The sequence below is a fragment of the Globicephala melas genome, chromosome 4 (genome assembly GCF_963455315.2).
Source record: "Globicephala melas chromosome 4, mGloMel1.2, whole genome shotgun sequence".
Classification (NCBI taxonomy): domain Eukaryota; kingdom Metazoa; phylum Chordata; class Mammalia; order Artiodactyla; family Delphinidae; genus Globicephala; species Globicephala melas.
Genome location: NC_083317.1, coordinates 58,470,548 through 58,488,052, shown reverse-complemented (window position 1 = coordinate 58,488,052; position 17,505 = coordinate 58,470,548). Strand labels below are relative to the sequence as shown.

The following is a 17,505-nucleotide window of genomic DNA, read 5'->3' as shown; positions in this document are numbered from 1 at the left end:
ATCATTAGCTCTCAGAGAAATGCAAATTAAAATCATGATAAGTTATCACTACACACCTACTACATTGGCTAAAAATAAAAAAACTGAACAGTGTATTAGCAAGGATGTGAAGCAACTGAAATTCTCATACATGGCTAGTTAAAGGGTAAAATGTTACAACTTCATCTGAAAACAGTTTGGCAGTTTCTCATAAGGTTAAATACACACTTACCCTATTACCCAGCAACCCCACTCATAGATACTTACTAAGAGAAATTAAAACCAACATACACAATGTCTTCTGTATTCATAGCAGCTTATTCCTAATAGCCAATAGTCTGTTCATTGTTAGTATCCGCATTTTATTATTGACCAAAACACTCGCTCCCCTCAAATAATGTGTTTTTAGAAATACTTATGTCTTTAGAAAAGGTTAAATGATCTTTGATACTTGGTTTTCTATTTTTTTCAGAATCTGTAAGAATAATAAAGAACCTCTCATTGGATCATGTAGTCTTTTAGTGCTTAGTGTATGACAAGATTGCACAAATATTTACTAAATAGATACATTTTATTAGGTTTCCAGGAAATAACATGAATCTATATAATTGAAATTATTAGCTTTAATGTTACATATATAAATGGGAAAACCTCATTTCATTAAATCATGGGTGCACAGGATGAAATGTTAAACTGATATCCTCTGGGACTTCCCTGGCAGTCAGGTGGTTAAGACTTCGTCTCCCAATGCAGGGAGTGTGGGTTCCATCCCAGGTTGGGAAACTAAGATCCCACATGCCTCGTGGCCAAAAAACCAAAACATAAAACAAGCAATATTGGAACAAATTCAACAAAAGACTTAAAAAAAATTGATATCCTCTTCTTTCCAGGCATACTTTATTCCCAAACATCACTTGTATGAAGCTTTTGAACAATTCTGTCCTCACATTGAATATAAAATGTGGCTAAAACTTGGACTTTCTATTACTGCCAAAAAAATCAGGGAACATTTATCTTATGAGGTAAGAGGTGTTTATATAAAATTGTATTTCTCTCTGAGTGAAATAGCCCTAAAGTTTTGTTAGAAATTAACTATTTAGGAATTTATATTAAACTTTATAAACAATAGACTATGAAATTGTGTTTTTCTTATAGGATTGGAATTACAAGATGCAGTTAAAACTCTGTAACGTTTATGTAAAAAATATACCAAAGAACACCAAAACTGATATCTATGGTGAAACTGTAATTTATGTCATCCTCATTCATGGAGCTGTGGAAGATTGTCAGTTACGAAAAGCTTATAAGGCTCCTTTCTTAATTCCTATAACATGCCATCAGGTAAAGAAATATTGATTCAAATCTTCAGGTCAATATGCCATTTGTCCAATGTGTTAATGTTAGAAAAATTGTCACTTTTCCACCTTCCCATTCTCTCCCTTTCCCCCACCACCTCCATACCCCCCCCCCCACACACACACCACACACCAAATTAATTGATTGCTTTTGCACTGGGTAGCCCAAACACCAAGCTATTCCTATTCACTGTCAATGAATTGGGCCAAGCTATACATTTTAACCACAGTTAGATTTTGGTGCAAATGTAAATAGCAAAAGAGGACCTATTAAGTTCATGTACATATTGCAGAAGGACTACTCTCTCTGGACTGTAACAGCAGTGCTCTAAAAATGTTCTGTCAGTCCCATGCTGAAGTGAGTACCAGTGGTATTTCCCCAGATACTTTCAAAGTGAATGTAGAAATGAAGGACTTCTCATATTTAAGCTGTTGGGTTACCCTTCCAATTAAAATGAGAAGCTGTGCCATGAGAAGAAAGAAAGAAGTAAGACTGTATTATGTGTGTGTCTGTGTGTGTGTAGAGTAAGAGAGGCACATGTCAGGAGGAATCAGAGGACACATAAAATACAGCTAAAGAAAGTAACTTGAAAGAGGGACCTAGAGTCAATTAAATCAGGTACTTTTTAAAAGCAACTATGACAGAAACAGTGCTAGATGCTAAAGTGGTCAAGATGAATGAGACTTTAAGCTTGCCCTCAAGAGATCTCTCAACCAAGCGAAAAGAAACATATATAAATAGATTAATAAACATTTACAGCTATGGTAGAAGTGCTTAAAAGGTAGATTTGGGACACAAGGAAAAAACTGAGGTGGGAATAAGAGGAATTCTAAGCTGAGAAACAGTCACAAGAAAATTTTCTACGTGGATGCCACTAGCATCAATTTGATGCCAAGTGAGAGGAAGTAAAACATTATTCTTAACTATGGTGCTCCCCAACTCTATTCTTGAATACATAACAATAGAGCTTAGTTGGGGGGTGCTGGTTGGGAATTTAGATGACCAAGTAAGAGATTCTCAAGGCAGCCCAAACCTGCCCAACTCTGTCTACTCTCCTAGGCATAAAACTCTGCTCACTGTGGATTTGGGCACCAATGTTATTCAAAGCATATTGAAGACAGTCACAAGGTTGGAAGATTTCTTGAAATCCATTGATTTTCAAACTTCCTTCCTGCCACATAGAAAAACTTTCTGGGTGATATTTTAAAGGGTCATTGATGATTAACTCGATTATTTTTCTCATTTGTAATAAAAATGAGCAAAATAATTAAAAATCAGTGAAAGTATGTAGAATATTGACTCTCACAAAACTAACATATCCAGGTATTTAAAGATATCTAATATCTATTGCTACTGTCAATTTTCAGGCCCAGATATTTAGCGAGGGTCTGAGATAGTAGCCTAACAGAAACATTCAACTGTATGATATAGCTTGTAATCTGTCAACTTTCAGATACAAGGCACTGAAGATTTCACAAAGGTAACAATTGTTCGAACTGCGATTGATTCAAAAAAATTCAGGTGGAACACTAGAAAGTATATAACTTCACGTAAACGTGCTCATCCTGTAGCATCAGGTATGTTAGATTTCTTTGAGCAATTGGGAACTTACTTTCCTTTTGTAAAATACTCCTATATGTATTTGGAAACTTGTATGCATTCTACCTAGAGTGTAGAACCCTGAGGAATCCTTTTAACTGTCATATTTGATATCCAATGTGTGAATTAAAACTGAGAACATCTAAGTTATTAGAAATTTTAATATTTAATCTATAAAAACAAACACACATAATAGTATTATATATTATACACATTATTTGTGTATAAAAGTAATTAATGAGGGAATTCCTAATTCATCCCAAAAGTTAAAATATTTTATATAGCAGTAATAGTGAAAATATTGTTGCACTGTCTGAACAACAGAGATATAAATCATGTGACTAAATGAATAACTTTATTATTTTTAAAAATTTTTTTTAATTTTTTATACAACAGGTTCTTATTAGTCATCCGTTTTATACACATCAGTGTATACATGTCCATCCCAATCGCCCAATTCATCACACCCCCCCCCAACCCCACACAGCTTTCCCCCCTTGGTGTCCATACATTTATTCTCTACATCTGTGTGTCTATTTCTGCCCTGCAAACTGGTTCATCTGTACCATTTTTCTAGGTTCCACATATATGCGTTAATATACGATATTTGTTTTTCTCTTTCTGACTTACTTCAGTCTGTATGACAGTCTCTAGATCCATCCATGTCTCCACAAATGACCCAATTTCATTCCTTTTTATGGCTGAGTAATATTCCGTTGTATATATGTACCACATGTTCTTTATCAATTCAGCTGTCGATGGGCATTTAGGTTGCTTCCATGACCTGGCTATTGTAAATAGTGCTGAAATGAACATTGGGCTGCAGATGTCTTTTTGAATCATGGTTTTCTCTGGGTATATGCCCAGTAGTGAGGTTGATGGATCATATGGTAATTCTATTTTTAGCTTTTTAAGGAAACTCCATACTGTTCTGCATAGTGGCTGTATCAATTTACATTCCCACCAACATTACAAGAGAGTTCCCTTTTCTCCACACTCTCTCCAGCATTTGTTGTTTGCAGATTTTCTGATGATGCCCATTCTAACTGGTGTGAGGTGACACCTCATTGTAGTTTTGATTTGCATTTCTCTAATGATTAGTGATGTTGAGCAGCTTTTCATGTGCTTCTTGGCCATCTGTATGTCTTCTTTGGAGAAATGTCTATTTAGGTCTTCTGCCCATTTTTGGATTGGGTTGTTTGTTTTTTTAATATTGAGCTGCATGAGCTGTTTATATATTTTGGAGATTGATCCTTTGTCCATTGATTCATTTGCAAATATTTTCTTCCATCGTGAGGGTTGTCTTTTGGTCTTGTTTGTAGTTTCCTTTGCTGTGCAAAAGCTTTTAAGTTTCATTAGGTCCCATTTGTTTATTTTTGTTTTTATTTCCATTACTCTAGGAGGTGGATCAAAAAAGATCTTGCTGTGATTTATGTCAAAGAGTGTTCTTCCTATGTTTTCCTCTAAGAGTTTTATAGTGTCTGGTCCTACATTTAGGTCTCTAATCCATTTTGAGTTTATTTTGTATATGGTGTTAGGGAGTGTTCTCATTTCATTCTTTTACATGTAGCTGTCTAGTTTTCCCATCACCACTTACTGAAGAGACTGTCTTTTCTCCATTGTATATCCTTGCCTCCTTTGTCATAGATTAGTTAACCATAGGTGTGTGGGTTTATCTCTGAGCTTTCTATCTTGTTCCATAGATCTATATTTCTGTTTTCATGCCAGTACCATATTGTCTTGATTACTGCAGCTTTCTAGTATAGTCTGAAGTCAGGGAGTCTGATTCCTCCAGCTACATTTTTGTTCCTCAAGACGGCTTTGGCTAATCGGGGTCTTTTGTGTCTCCATACAAATTTTAAGATTTTTTGTTCTAGTTCTATAAAAAATGCCATTGGTAATTTGATAGGGATTGCATTGAATCTGTAAATTGCTTTGGGTAGTATAGTCATCTTCCCAATATTGATTGTTCCAATCCAAGAACACGGTATATCTCTCCATCTGTTGGTATCATCTTTAATTTCTTTCATCAGTGTCTTATACCTTTCTGCATACAGGTCTTTTGTCTCCCTATGCAGGTTTACTCCTAAGTATTTTATTCTTTTTGTTGCAGTGGTAAATGAGAGTGTTTCCTTAGTTTCTCTTTCAAATTTTCATCATTAGTGTATAGGAATGGAAGAGATTTCTGTGCATTAATTTTGTATCCTGCAACTTTACCAAATTCATTGATTAGCTCTAGTAGGTTTCTGGTGGAATCTTTAGGATTCTCTACGTATAGTGTCATATCATCTGCAAACAGTGACAGTTTTACTTCTTCTTTTCCAACTTGTATTATTTTATTTCTTTTTCTTCTCTGATTTCCGTGGCTAAGACTTCCAAAACTATGTTGAATAATAATGGTGAGAGTGGACATCCTTGCCTTATTCCTGATCTTAGAGGAAATGCTTTCAGAATTTCGCCATTGAGAATGATGTTTGCTGTGGGTTTGTCGTATATGGCCTTTATTATGTTGAGGTAGGTTCCCTGTATGCCCACTTTCTGGAGAGTTTTTATCATAAATTGGTGTTGAATTTTGTCAAAAGCTTTTTCTGCATCTATTGAGATGATCAAATGGTTTTTATTCTTCAATTTGTTAATATGGTGTATCACATTGATAGATTTGCATATATTGAAGAATCCTTGCATCCCTGGGATAAATCCCACTTGATCATGGTGTATGATCCCTTTAATGTGTTGTTGTATTCTGTTTGCTAGTATTTTGTTGAGTATTGTTACATCTATATTCATCAGTGATATTTGTCTGTAATTTTCTTTTTTTGTAGTATCTTTGTCTGGTTTTGGTATCAGGGTGATGGTGGCCTCATAGAATGAGTTTGGGAGTGTTTCTTCTGCTGCAATTTTTTGGAAGAGTTGAGAAGGATGGGTGTTAGCGCTTGTCTAAATGTTTGATAGAATTCACCTGTGAAGCCATCTGGTCCTGGAATTTTGTTTGTTGGAAGATTTTTTTTTTTTTTTTTTTTTTTTTTTGCGGTACGCGGGCCTCTCACTGTTGTGGCCTCTCCTGTTGCGGAGCACAGGCTCCGGACACGCAGGCCCAGCGGCCATGGCTCACGGGCCCAGCCGCTCCGCGGCATGTGGGATCCTCCTGGACCAGAGCACGAACCCGTGTCCCCTGCATCGGCAGGCGGACTCTCAACCCTGCGCCACCAGGGAAGGCCTGTTGGAAGATTTTTAATAACAGTTTCAATTTCATTACTTGTGATTGCTGTGTTCATATTTTCTATTTCTTCCTAGTTCAGTCTTGGAAGGTTATACCTTTCTAAAAATTTGTCTATTTCTTCCAGGTTGTCCATTTTATTGGCATAGAGTTGCTTGCAGTAGTCTCTTAGGATGCTTTGTATTTCTGCAATGTCTGTTGTAACTTCTCCTTTCTAATTTTATTGATTTGAGTCCTCTCCCTCTTTTTCTTGATGAGTCGGGCTAATGGTTTACAAATTTTGTTTATCTTCTCAAAGAACCAGCTTTTAGTTTTATTGATCTTTGCTGTTGTTTTCTTTGTTTCTATTTCATTGATTTCTGCTCTGATCTTTATGATTTCTCTCCTTCTGCTAACATTGGGTTTTGTTTGTTCTTCTTTCTCTCGTTCCTTAGGTGTAAGGTTAGATTGTTTATTTGAGATTTTTCTTGTTTCTTCAGGTAGGCTTGTATAGCTATAAACTTCCCTCTTAGAACTGCTTTTGCTGCATCCCATAGGTTTTGGATCATTGTGTTTTCTTTGTCATTTGTCTCTAGGTATTTTTTGGTTTCCTCTTTGATGTCTTCAGTGATCTCTTGGTTATTTAGTAACATATTGTTTAGCCTCATTTAATCATGTGTTTCTGTTTTTTACATTTCTTTCGCTGTAATTGATATCTAGTCTTATAGTGTTGTGGTCATAAAAGACACTCGATACAATTTCAATTTTCTTAAATTTACAAGGCTTGATTTGTTACCCAAGATATGATCTATCCTGGAGAAGATTCCATGAGCACTTGAGAAGAAAGTGTAATCTGCTGTTTTTCGATGGAATGTTCTATAAATATCGATTAAATCTATCTGGTCTATTGTGTGATGTAAAGCTTGTGTTTCCTTATTAATTTTCTGTTTGGGTGACCTGTCCATTGGTGTAAGTGAGGTGTTAAAGTCCCCCACTATTATTGTGTTACTGTCAATTTCCTCTTTTGTAGCTGTTAACAGTTGCCTTATGTACTGAGGTGCTCCTATGTTAGGTGCATATATATTTATAATTGCTATATCTTCTTCTTGGATTGATCCCTTGATCATTATGTAGTGTCCTTCATTGTCTCTTGTAACATTCTTTATTTTAAAATCTATTTTATCTGATACGTGTATTGCTACTCCAGCTTTCTTTTGATTTCCATATGCATGGAATATCTTTTTCCATCCCCTCACGTTCAGTCTGTATGTGTCCCTAGGTCTGAAGTGTGTCTCTTGTAGAGAGCATATAGATGGGTCTTGGTTTTGTATCCATTCAGGAAGCCTGTGTCTTTTGGTTGGAGCATTTAATCCATTCATGTTTAGGGTAATTATCAACATGTATGTTCCTATGACCATTTTGTTAATTGTTTGGGGTTTGTTTTGTGGGTCCTTTTCTCCTCTTGTGTTTCCCACTTAGAGAAGTTCCTTTAGCATTTGTTTTAGAGCTGATTTTGTGGTGCTGAATTCACTTAGTTTTTGCTTTTCTGTAAAGCTTTTGATTTCTCCATCAAATCTGAAAGAGATCCTTGCTGGGTATAGTGATCTTGGTTGTAGGTTCTTCCCTTTCATCTCTTTAAGTATATCATGCCACTCCCTTCTGGCTTGTAGAGTTTCTGCTGAGTTATCAGCTGTTAACCTTATTGGAGTTACCTTGTATGTTATTTGTCATTTTTCTCTTGTTGCTTTCAATAACTTTTCTTTGTCTTTGATTTTTTCCAATTTGATTACTATGTGTCTTGGCGTGTTTCTCCTTGGGTTTATCTTGTATGGGACTCACTGCACTTCCTAGACTTGGGTGGCTATTTCCTTTCCCATGTTAGGGAAGTTTTCGACTATAATCTCTTCAAATATTTTTTTGGGTCCTTTCTCTGTCTCTTCTCCTTCTGGGACCCCTATAATGCGAATGTTGTTGCATTTAATGTTGTATCAGAGGTCTCTTAAGCTGTCTTCATTTCTTTCCATTCTTTTTTCTTTATCCTGTTCCACGACAGTGAATTCCACCATTCTGTCTTCCAGGTCACTTATCCGTTCTTCTGCCTCAGTTATTCTGCTATTGATTCCTTTTAGTGTAGTTTTCATTTCATTTATTTCATTGTTCTTCTCTGTTTGTTTGTTTTTTAATTCTTCTAACTCTTTGTTAAACATTTCTTGCATCTTCTTGATGTTTGCCTCCGTTCTTTTTCAGAGGTCCTGGATCATCTTCACTATGATTATTCTGAATTCTTTTTCTGGAAGGTTGCCTATCTCTACTTCATTTAGTTGTTTTTCTGGGGTTTTCTCTTGTTCCTTCATCTGGTACATAGCTCTCTGCCTTTTCATCTTGTGTATCTTTCTGTGAATGTGGTTTTTGTTTCGCAGGCTGCAGGATTGTAGTTCTTTTTGCTTCTGCTGTCTGCCCTGTGGTACATGAGCCTATCTAAGAGGCTTGTGCAAGTTTCCTGATGGGAGGGACTGGTGGTGGATAGAGCTGACTGTTGATCTGGTGGGCAGAGCTCAGTAAAACTTTAATCCACTTGTCTGCTGATGGGTGGGGCTGGGTTCCCTCCCTGTTGGTTGTTTGGCCTGAGGCAACCCAACACTGAAGCCTACCTGGGGTCTTTGGTGGTGCTAATGGCGGACTCTGGGAGGGCTCACACCAAGGAGTACTTCCCAGAGCTTCTGCTGCCAGTGTCCTTGTCCCCACGTGAAACGAAGCCACCTCCCACCTCTGCAGGAGACCCTCCAACACTAGCAGGTAGGTCTGGTTCAGTCTCCTCTAAGGTTACTGCTCCTTCCCCTGGGTCCCGATGTGCACACTACTTTGTGTGTGCCCTCCAAGTGTGGAGTTTCTGTTTCCCCTAGTCGTGTTGAAGTCCTGCAATGAAATTCCACTAGCCTTCAAAGTGTGATTCTGTAGGAATTCCTCCTCCTGTTGCCGGACCCCAAGGTTGGAAAGCTTGACATGGGGCTCAAAACCTTCACTCCAGTGGGTGGACTTCTGTGGTATAAGTGTTCTCCAGTCTGTGAGTCACCCACCCAGCAGTTATGGGATTTGATTTTACTGTGATTGTGCCCCTCCTACCCTCTCATTGTGGCTTCTCCTTTGTCTTTGGATGTGGGGGTATCTTTTTTGGTGAGTTCCAATGTCTTCCTATCAATGATTTTCCAGCAGCTAGTTGTGATTCTGGTGTTCTCGCAAGAGGGAGTGAGAGCACGCCCTTCTACTCTGTCATCTTGGTTCAGGGACCCAATAAATAACCTTAGTATAAAGCCTATTCATACAAATTTTGCATGAATAAAGTTGAATCAGAACATAAATGATTATTTAATAAATACTATTAAGTCATTGATTCAAATTTAGAAAATGAGTTTGAGGTAGATTTAAAAATTAACTGGTAAATGATTAAATTATTGAATAAATAGCAATATAATTTAATATTTATCATTTCACTGAAAGAGACATAGTTCTAAATTTAGAAATATAGAAATTAATTTTAAAATTCTGTGTCAATAAAAATATTACCAATCAAGAGGTCAGCAAAGGACAATTCATGGAAGAAAAGTTACATTGAAAACAAAATGTAAAAGAGTTCAACACTACTAACATTTATAGAAACAGAAATTAAATATTGCTCTGTTTAATTAGTGAGATTTTTAAAGAATTATAATGTCTAATGCTCAAAAAAAATGTTGTGAATCTGATATACATTCTTACCTTGATACCAGCACTAATTGATGAAATAAATTTATCACAAGATTCCAAAAGCCGTAAAGGTTTTTATATCCTTTGCCTAAATAATATAATTTTTATATATGTCAATTATACCTCAATAAAAAATTAATTAATAATATAATTTCTAGACATTTATTGTAAAGAAATAAATCAAAAAATGTGATAAGGGTAATTGAGCATTATTTATAAAAATAAAAAGTAGAAGTTATCAAAATGACTAATGATAAATGAATGGTTAATTAAATTAACACATTAGTCAACATGATTAAATGCTAAATAACCATTAACCAATTAATTTCCCATGTAGTAACTTGGAAAAGACCAATGATACATGTCAAGTAAAAATACCAATGATACAACATTGTGTTGCTAACATTAAACAAATTTTATCTTTATTATGTTACAATTATATACCTTTGAATCCATGTGGACACACAATACTGTCATCACATGAGTCTCCTCTCATCTTTAGATTAAGCAGAAATGGGACATGGTATTGAAACCTTCACCATCTTCTCTTTTTTCAGCCATCTCCCCTCCCCACTCTCTAAAACGTAGCCATACCAAACAGCTAATGGTTCACATAATCTGGGAGACCTCATGTTTTCTCATTCCTGAACTTTTGCACATTCCTTCTTTTCCTTCTGCCTGGAACTTCTAAACATGCCTCTCCCCACATCTCCCCATTCCACGGAGCTAACTTCTTATTCTTCAAATCTCAGCATCACTGATACATTCCAAATTCACAACACTTCACTCTCCTGTGTGCTCCCATAGCCCGCTATGCAGACAATCCTATTTTCCCATTTTGTATTTTTTTTTGCTGACCCATCTGCTCCAAGAGGGCACGGATCATAACTCGTTTGTTTTCTTATGTATCCCCATTGCTTACCAATGGGCCTGGCATGCTCAATAGATATTAATATAAAAGTATTTTGGGGATGGTGGGACAATAGATGATTTTGTCTCTCTACTTTCCAAACCTTCTGCACAATTGTTACACAATCTTTATAATAGAGGACTTTTAATCCCTTTTTTGAAAAGTGACCCCACTTGCTACCAGTCAAAATTACCACCAATTTCAGATCACATGTCCTGGGTGTAAGTGACTTGAACATGGTTGACTTTGAGAGTCGTACTATTTGATACAGTCCTTTGTTTCAGTGCTTGAACTAACACAGTCTTTTTTGAAGCAGCTGCAAGCAGAACAAATGAAGAACACCCTCAAGAAGAGACAAGTACTCAGGTAAACTGAGAAATAGAGTGAAAGTACAGTCAGCCCTCCATATCCTAGAACACGGAACCCATGGATACTGGGCGCATACTGTACTATGCCACTTTATATAAGAGACTTAAGCATCCATGGATTTTGGTACTTGTGGGAAGAGGGAATGTGGTCCTGGGACCAATCCCCTGCCAATACCTAGGGACGACTCTACCTCACTAGATCTACACCAGTCTACCTGTAGACTGGATTTTAGGGAGTTCCAGGTGGGGTAGAGAGTTTATTTATTTATTTAATAAATTTTATTTTTTAAAATTGAGGCATATTTTTTAAATTTATTTATTTTATTTTTGGCTGTGTTGGGTCTTCATTGCTGCACGTGGGCTTTTGTCTGGTTGCAGCAAGCGGGGGCTACTCTTCGTTGTGGTGTGCAGGCTTCTCATTGTGGTGGCTTCTCTTGTTGGGAGCACAGGCTTTAGGCACACAGGTTCAGTAGTTGTGGCACACAGGCTCAGTAGTTATGGCACATGGGCTCTACAGTGCAGGCTCAGTAGTTGTGGCACACGAGCTTATTTGTTCCGCGGCATGTGGGATCTTCCCAGACCAGGGCTCGAACCCATGTCTCCTGCATTGGCAGGCAGATTCTTAACCACTGCGCCACCAGGAAAGCCCAATTGAGGCATATTTGACATATTAGTTTCGGGGAGAATTTATTTTTAATTCTTGTCTTTTCCAAGCTGGTTGTATTTTTCCAGGAGATGTTGATTATCATGCCCAGAATCTGAGAAATATCTACTACAAATACATCAGAAAATTGTATATTTGATTGTTAAAAATGTTTTACATCAGTTAAGTCTGTTTGCTGTATTAGCAGTAGGCATCAAACTCAAAATACATGCTCCCTTTCCCCCGAAACTCTCCTCATGAGTGTATGTTGAATGAAAGTTAATTATAGGTTCCTTGGGGGACGTTGAAGGTGTTTTTCTCATGTCCATCTTAAACTCAAATGTGTCCAAGTTCTCAGATTTTCAAGAGGCCAATACTCTTCTTTAACACAAATGTTCTCATTCTGCATAAAAGCAGGAAGTTCACTTTCTCCCTAAGTATTTTGGAGTCTTCCTGGGGAAGCTTTTCCTCAAACCTTCCCTGGTTGTTGCTTGTTACCTAGAACTCCTGACCCAATAGCTTTGGGGCTAAGAGTATGGGCTCTAGCATGAAATTCTCTGGTTTGTCTCCTGGTTCCATCATATATTAGCCATGTGACCTTGGACAAGTTTCTCAACCTGCCTGAGCATCACTTTTTCCCTGTCTATAAAACAGGGATAATAACAATGCCTATTTCATATAGTGCGACCACATGGGGATTAAAGAAATGGGAAGTACACTGCATAGTATTTGACATATAACAAGCAATACATACACAGAATGTCTATTATTCTTTTTAACCCCTTCTTAACATTGTAAACTACGTCTCCAAACCTCTTTTGCTCTCCCCATATTAATTTTCTAAAAAAAAAAATATGGACACAGTCACCTCCTCTAATTCTCGCAAACACAGTTGCTGCTGAAGACTAGGAAATAGCAAAGGGAAATTACAATTAAAAAACAAAAAAAGAGGAGTAAGACACTTAAGATAAAATATTAGATGGCTTCATCTAGCTTACCGATTAAGCCATCTTTCTCCTTAGCCCTGGCAGGCTGACAAGCCTGTAGGATTCATCTTAATAGCATATTTGAGGGGATGGAGGGAAGAGCCAGGGAAGCTAGTGCTCTCCCGGTACACTTTGCCCCAAAATGCTGCTTTTCCTTAATTAAAAAAAAGGATTGCATGATGGTTGCTAACATAGAGGAAGTAGTGTTAAAGTGAGAGACAGTCCATTAAATGGTAGAAACATCAGCTACTGAGACATACAGAGATCAACAAAGTGTGTTATGTAGTAAATTCTTTTTTCTCCCTGATGTCAGATCTTGGCTATGTTTCTGAGCCAGCTCCCTTCCTACTCCCCTCAAACCTTTGCCCTACTACTACCACCCCAGAACTGTAGCTTTACCTTTACATAATGAAAAAGGCTGACACAACATAAAGTGGCTCCTTACAAAATGTTTTGGTCCCCACACAGTGCTGTCACTGGCAGAAGTCCCAGTTCTAGGTCCCCTGATCTACAGACCAGATCTGACACCAGCTCTGCTTTATAAATCTGACCCTTATTAACAGTCTCAGACTTTGACTCCTATCTCCATTTTTAGAATCAACAGCCTACAGAATCAATTGTTAAGACCACGGAGGATAAGAACTTCTATGAGGATGCCTATAACAAGCCTAAATGAAAGTCTGGTAAGCTGCCTCAGTTTCTCCAACATGATCAGGAGCACACCTGTCCCCAGAGATGTAGAAGGAAGCCAGTTTATTTGCCTTTGTGTGATAGTATGATTATACTACCTTCCACTAGCCAGAGATGCTTCTAATGGCACTAGCTCTAAATTCTAATTTGGAAAATTAATTTTAAAATAAGATTCCTTTATCTGGATTTCTGAAAACTTTGTAGTCTCGTGGTTCCCTCTCTATATTCTGCTATTTAGTCTCACATGCAACACTGGTTGCTCCCTATTTGGCAGGTCATTTTTCAGGCAGCCATGCACTGTGGAAGATGTAAACAGGCAATAAGCTATGACTTCATGTTCAAAAGTTTATGTTCTAGTTAAGGAGACAAAACATACCACACAGAAGGCAATTAAAATAACAATACGAGATACACCATGGACAGTGTCAACTGAAGCTAAATGAATTCAAAAGAGGAAAAGTAGCTACTGAGCATAAACAAAGTCTTTGTAGAGAAATGAAGCGGACGCTCAGAATAGAAGACACAAGAGAGCAAGACTTTGGGGGAAAAATGAGTAGACCAGCCTGACTGTTGACCATTCAAAATGTGGTATCTCTGGGGAAATATGTGTTCATAAGTGCTTTATATGACTCTATGTTACATTAAGAATATCACTGGGTTAAAAGTGACCTTCAGATAAATCTTATCTCCATTTAAAAAACGTTAGCTCTTGCATACCACTTCCTATGACAAAGATCATATTTAAAAATAGATTTAAAAGCTAACAATACACCATCGAAAAGGTGTTTGCAAGAATTATTTGCGACACATGGGAAAAATTTATACAAAATGATGAGGAAAACACTATGATTCCAACAGGCAAACTTATGAACAGCCAGTTCAGGGAAAAGACAATACCCAGAATATAGAGAAAATAAAAAATGCAAAACTAAACAACAATGAAGTATTAACATTTGTTTTTTTAAATGAACAATTTTTATTCAATGGTAGAATTATTGCCTTTGAAATAACTGAAAATAGAGTGATACTTGTTTTCTCATATTTAGCTGGTGGATAAGTAAAAGTAATTTGTTAACAAAAGTCATAAAAATGCTTACACACTTGGGCTCAGTGTTTTTTGAAAAAATCAGTCTGAAAATTGAAATCCTAAGAGAGTAAAAATCAATCCAAAGAGAGAAATCCGAAGTATTCAAGTAGACATATGTACAACATGTCTAGCACACTACTATTTCTAGGGGCAAAAAATTTAAGAGCCTAAGTGTTCAACAATGAGAAAGTGTATAATTTCACTGCAGAACATCTATACACGGACTATCATAAAACCATGAAAAAGACTGGTTGAGTCGTCCAATGTAAAATATAAAAGCTGAAGGCGAAACTGTACTTATACCTTGTTTAGCATAAAACAAGGCCAGAAAAGATAAATCCAAATGATGTAATTAAGTGGAAAGGTGAGAGTAGGGATGGCCTTATTTACCTTTTTTATTTTATGCAGTTTTATTACCCTTATAACGAAAAATATGATTGTAAAACTATCAAGCATTATTCAAATATAAATTACTTTAAAGTTGTCTTTTCTTTTTTACCACCGTTTACACTCAGCAATCCATAGTGTTAGGAAATGGAGTGGTAATAGCCAGAGCTGAAACTCAGTGAGTGACTCAGAAATGACTCCAGTGAAGTTATTCCCACAATGGAAAACCCTCCTCCTGACAATGCATAAAATACCCCTGTCCGGTTCGGCAGACGCCAAGGGCTACCTGGATTCAGACTCCCAGTTTAAATCACGCTGCCACCCCTTTATGAGGATGAATGATTCGCACTTCCTTGCTCAACTTCCTTCCTTGGCCTCATCAATAATGACCAGATGTTTCTTGTGAGAATGAAAATGACCCTCCAATACATCCTATCCCAGGTTGTGGGTCAATGTTGAAAGATTCCAAAGTTCTTTTGCCTTTGTTTTCTTTCCTTTCCGTTTTTTTAGAAATGGTTGACAAGGCTGTTTTGAAGACTGACACATGCATTAGTACTGCTGTCATGAGATGCCTCCTGTTTTTGAAATGCATTTCCCTACCTCAAGAGGGAGCAACTTCGAGTTGGATCCTGTGCAAATGTTCTTGGTGTCACAAGGAAAGAAGTTTGGACCTTGCAACTGTTCCGTTTAAAATACTTTTTTGCAAAATTTCCTTGATTTAAAATATCTATTATTTAAAATATGTAAAACACCCCAGAAATTTTAGAGTGAGTTTTAGTTTTAGAGCCAGAAAATAAGCTTATGCCGCTTCAATAATTTGCATATTACTCTTAAAGCAAAAATGGTTTGCTTCACTTTATGAAAATTAAATGCTATTAAAATGTATTTTAAATGTTGCTCTTGAACCAAGTATTGATTTTTTTCATTCATTACACTTCACTCATCTTGGAAGCACTCAGTGAATTAAAATAGCAAAGCATGGAAATTGATTTAGACTGAACCATGTAACTCAGTCCTAAGCGAAACTGCCAGTGTCCATTTTGTTCATCATTATATTTACAATAGTGACCACAACACCCAGCACATAATTTTAAAGGATAATCTTAACAGTGAATAGATATTGTGTGCTTTCTGTATGCTGGTATATGACAAATGCTGTACAGTTATGAACTTACATAATCTTCACAACAACCACGTAAGGTAGGTACTATTATTTCCAATTTACAAATGAGTAAATTGAAAGAGTGAGTGTGAGCAATTTGCCAAAAACCTCCCAGCTAGTAAGAGGCAGAGCAGAGAGTTGAAAACAAGCCTGTGATTAGCTATTTTACCATATATACCTCCAGTATGGTAAGTCTTAAATAAGTATCTGAAGAATTTATAAAAATTTAAATATATGTCTTTAGGATCATGCTTCCACCCAGGGGTTGGGAAATGTTATTCCAAACTTTTTTCTTGCTACAACTGGTGGGAGGCACAGTTTTCAGAAGCCAAGTGTAGAGACTCCATTCACAAAATGCGCTTGTGGAGAAGACAGTTTGGTTTGTTGCTGTTGGGAAAGTCAAATCAAACTGCTATCACTTCTCTCCAAAACTAAACTCAACCAGTTCTTTTCCAGTGATAGTTACATGACAGCTCTTTTAATGTCTGAAGGGACATTATTTTTTATTACTGAGATGTAGTTGATGTACAATACTATACAAGTTACAGGTGTACAACATAGAGATTCACAATTTTTAAGGTTATACTTCATTTTTAGTTATTATAAAATATTGGATATATTCCCTGTATTGTACAATATATCCTTGTAGCAGATTTATTTTACACATAACAGTTTGTACCTCTTAATCCCCTATCCCTATATTGCCCCTCTCCCCCTCCCCACTGATAACTACTACTTTGTTCTCTCTACCTGTGAGTCTGTTTCCTTTTTGTTATAGTCACTAGTCTGTTTCAATTTTTAGATTCCAAATGTAAGTGATATGTATTTGTCTTTCTCTGTCTGACTTATTTCATTTAGCATAATATCTGAGAGATCTTATTAATGAGTACCCTTCCTCTCCTGAGTTCCGAACCAAGTGAAAATTAAGACGGAGGATTAAGGCACTTAGAACCTAAAACACACACATCCCACTCTCCCCACACCAACACACACACCTTTATTAGTGACTGAGCTGACATGGAATACATGGTTGCCTTTTGACTCCCAGATTTGGACAGATTTACCACTTTAGACATTTACCATTAAGCTTACTGCATAGCTGAGAACAGTAGAAAATAAGATTTCTAAGGGCAAGTTCACCCCCAAAAGGAATCAGGAAGAAGGGACTGGACAAAGAACATCCAGACTCTGCTTCCAAATTCATTAACCTGATAAGGCACTGCACCTCAGCAGAATGAATGAGGAGGTATGGTGACAGGCCAGGAGTGTTAAGGCAATGGAGAGTGAAGCCCTCAATCTGGAACCAGAAATCAGGAGAGGGAAGAAGTGCTCTCCACCAGTAGCCATCACTGACAGCGAGCTTAGTGTGCACCAGGCACTCTTCTGCGGGTCTTGCCC

General features: G+C 37.0%; 1 protein-coding gene across 1 annotated transcript in view; it reads left to right on the top strand.

The window, feature by feature from the left end:
* Positions 1 to 13,457, top strand: part of SLC9C1 (solute carrier family 9 member C1) — a 95,104-nt gene extending 81,647 nt beyond the window's left edge. The window contains exons 23-27 of the mRNA XM_030836838.2: positions 870 to 1,001; positions 1,135 to 1,320; positions 2,789 to 2,912; positions 11,086 to 11,150; positions 13,377 to 13,457. Of these exons, the coding sequence (XP_030692698.2) occupies positions 870 to 1,001; positions 1,135 to 1,320; positions 2,789 to 2,912; positions 11,086 to 11,150; positions 13,377 to 13,457 (588 nt within the window). The remainder of the gene's footprint in view (positions 1 to 869; positions 1,002 to 1,134; positions 1,321 to 2,788; positions 2,913 to 11,085; positions 11,151 to 13,376) is intronic.
* The last annotated feature ends 4,048 nt before the right edge of the window (positions 13,458 to 17,505 follow it).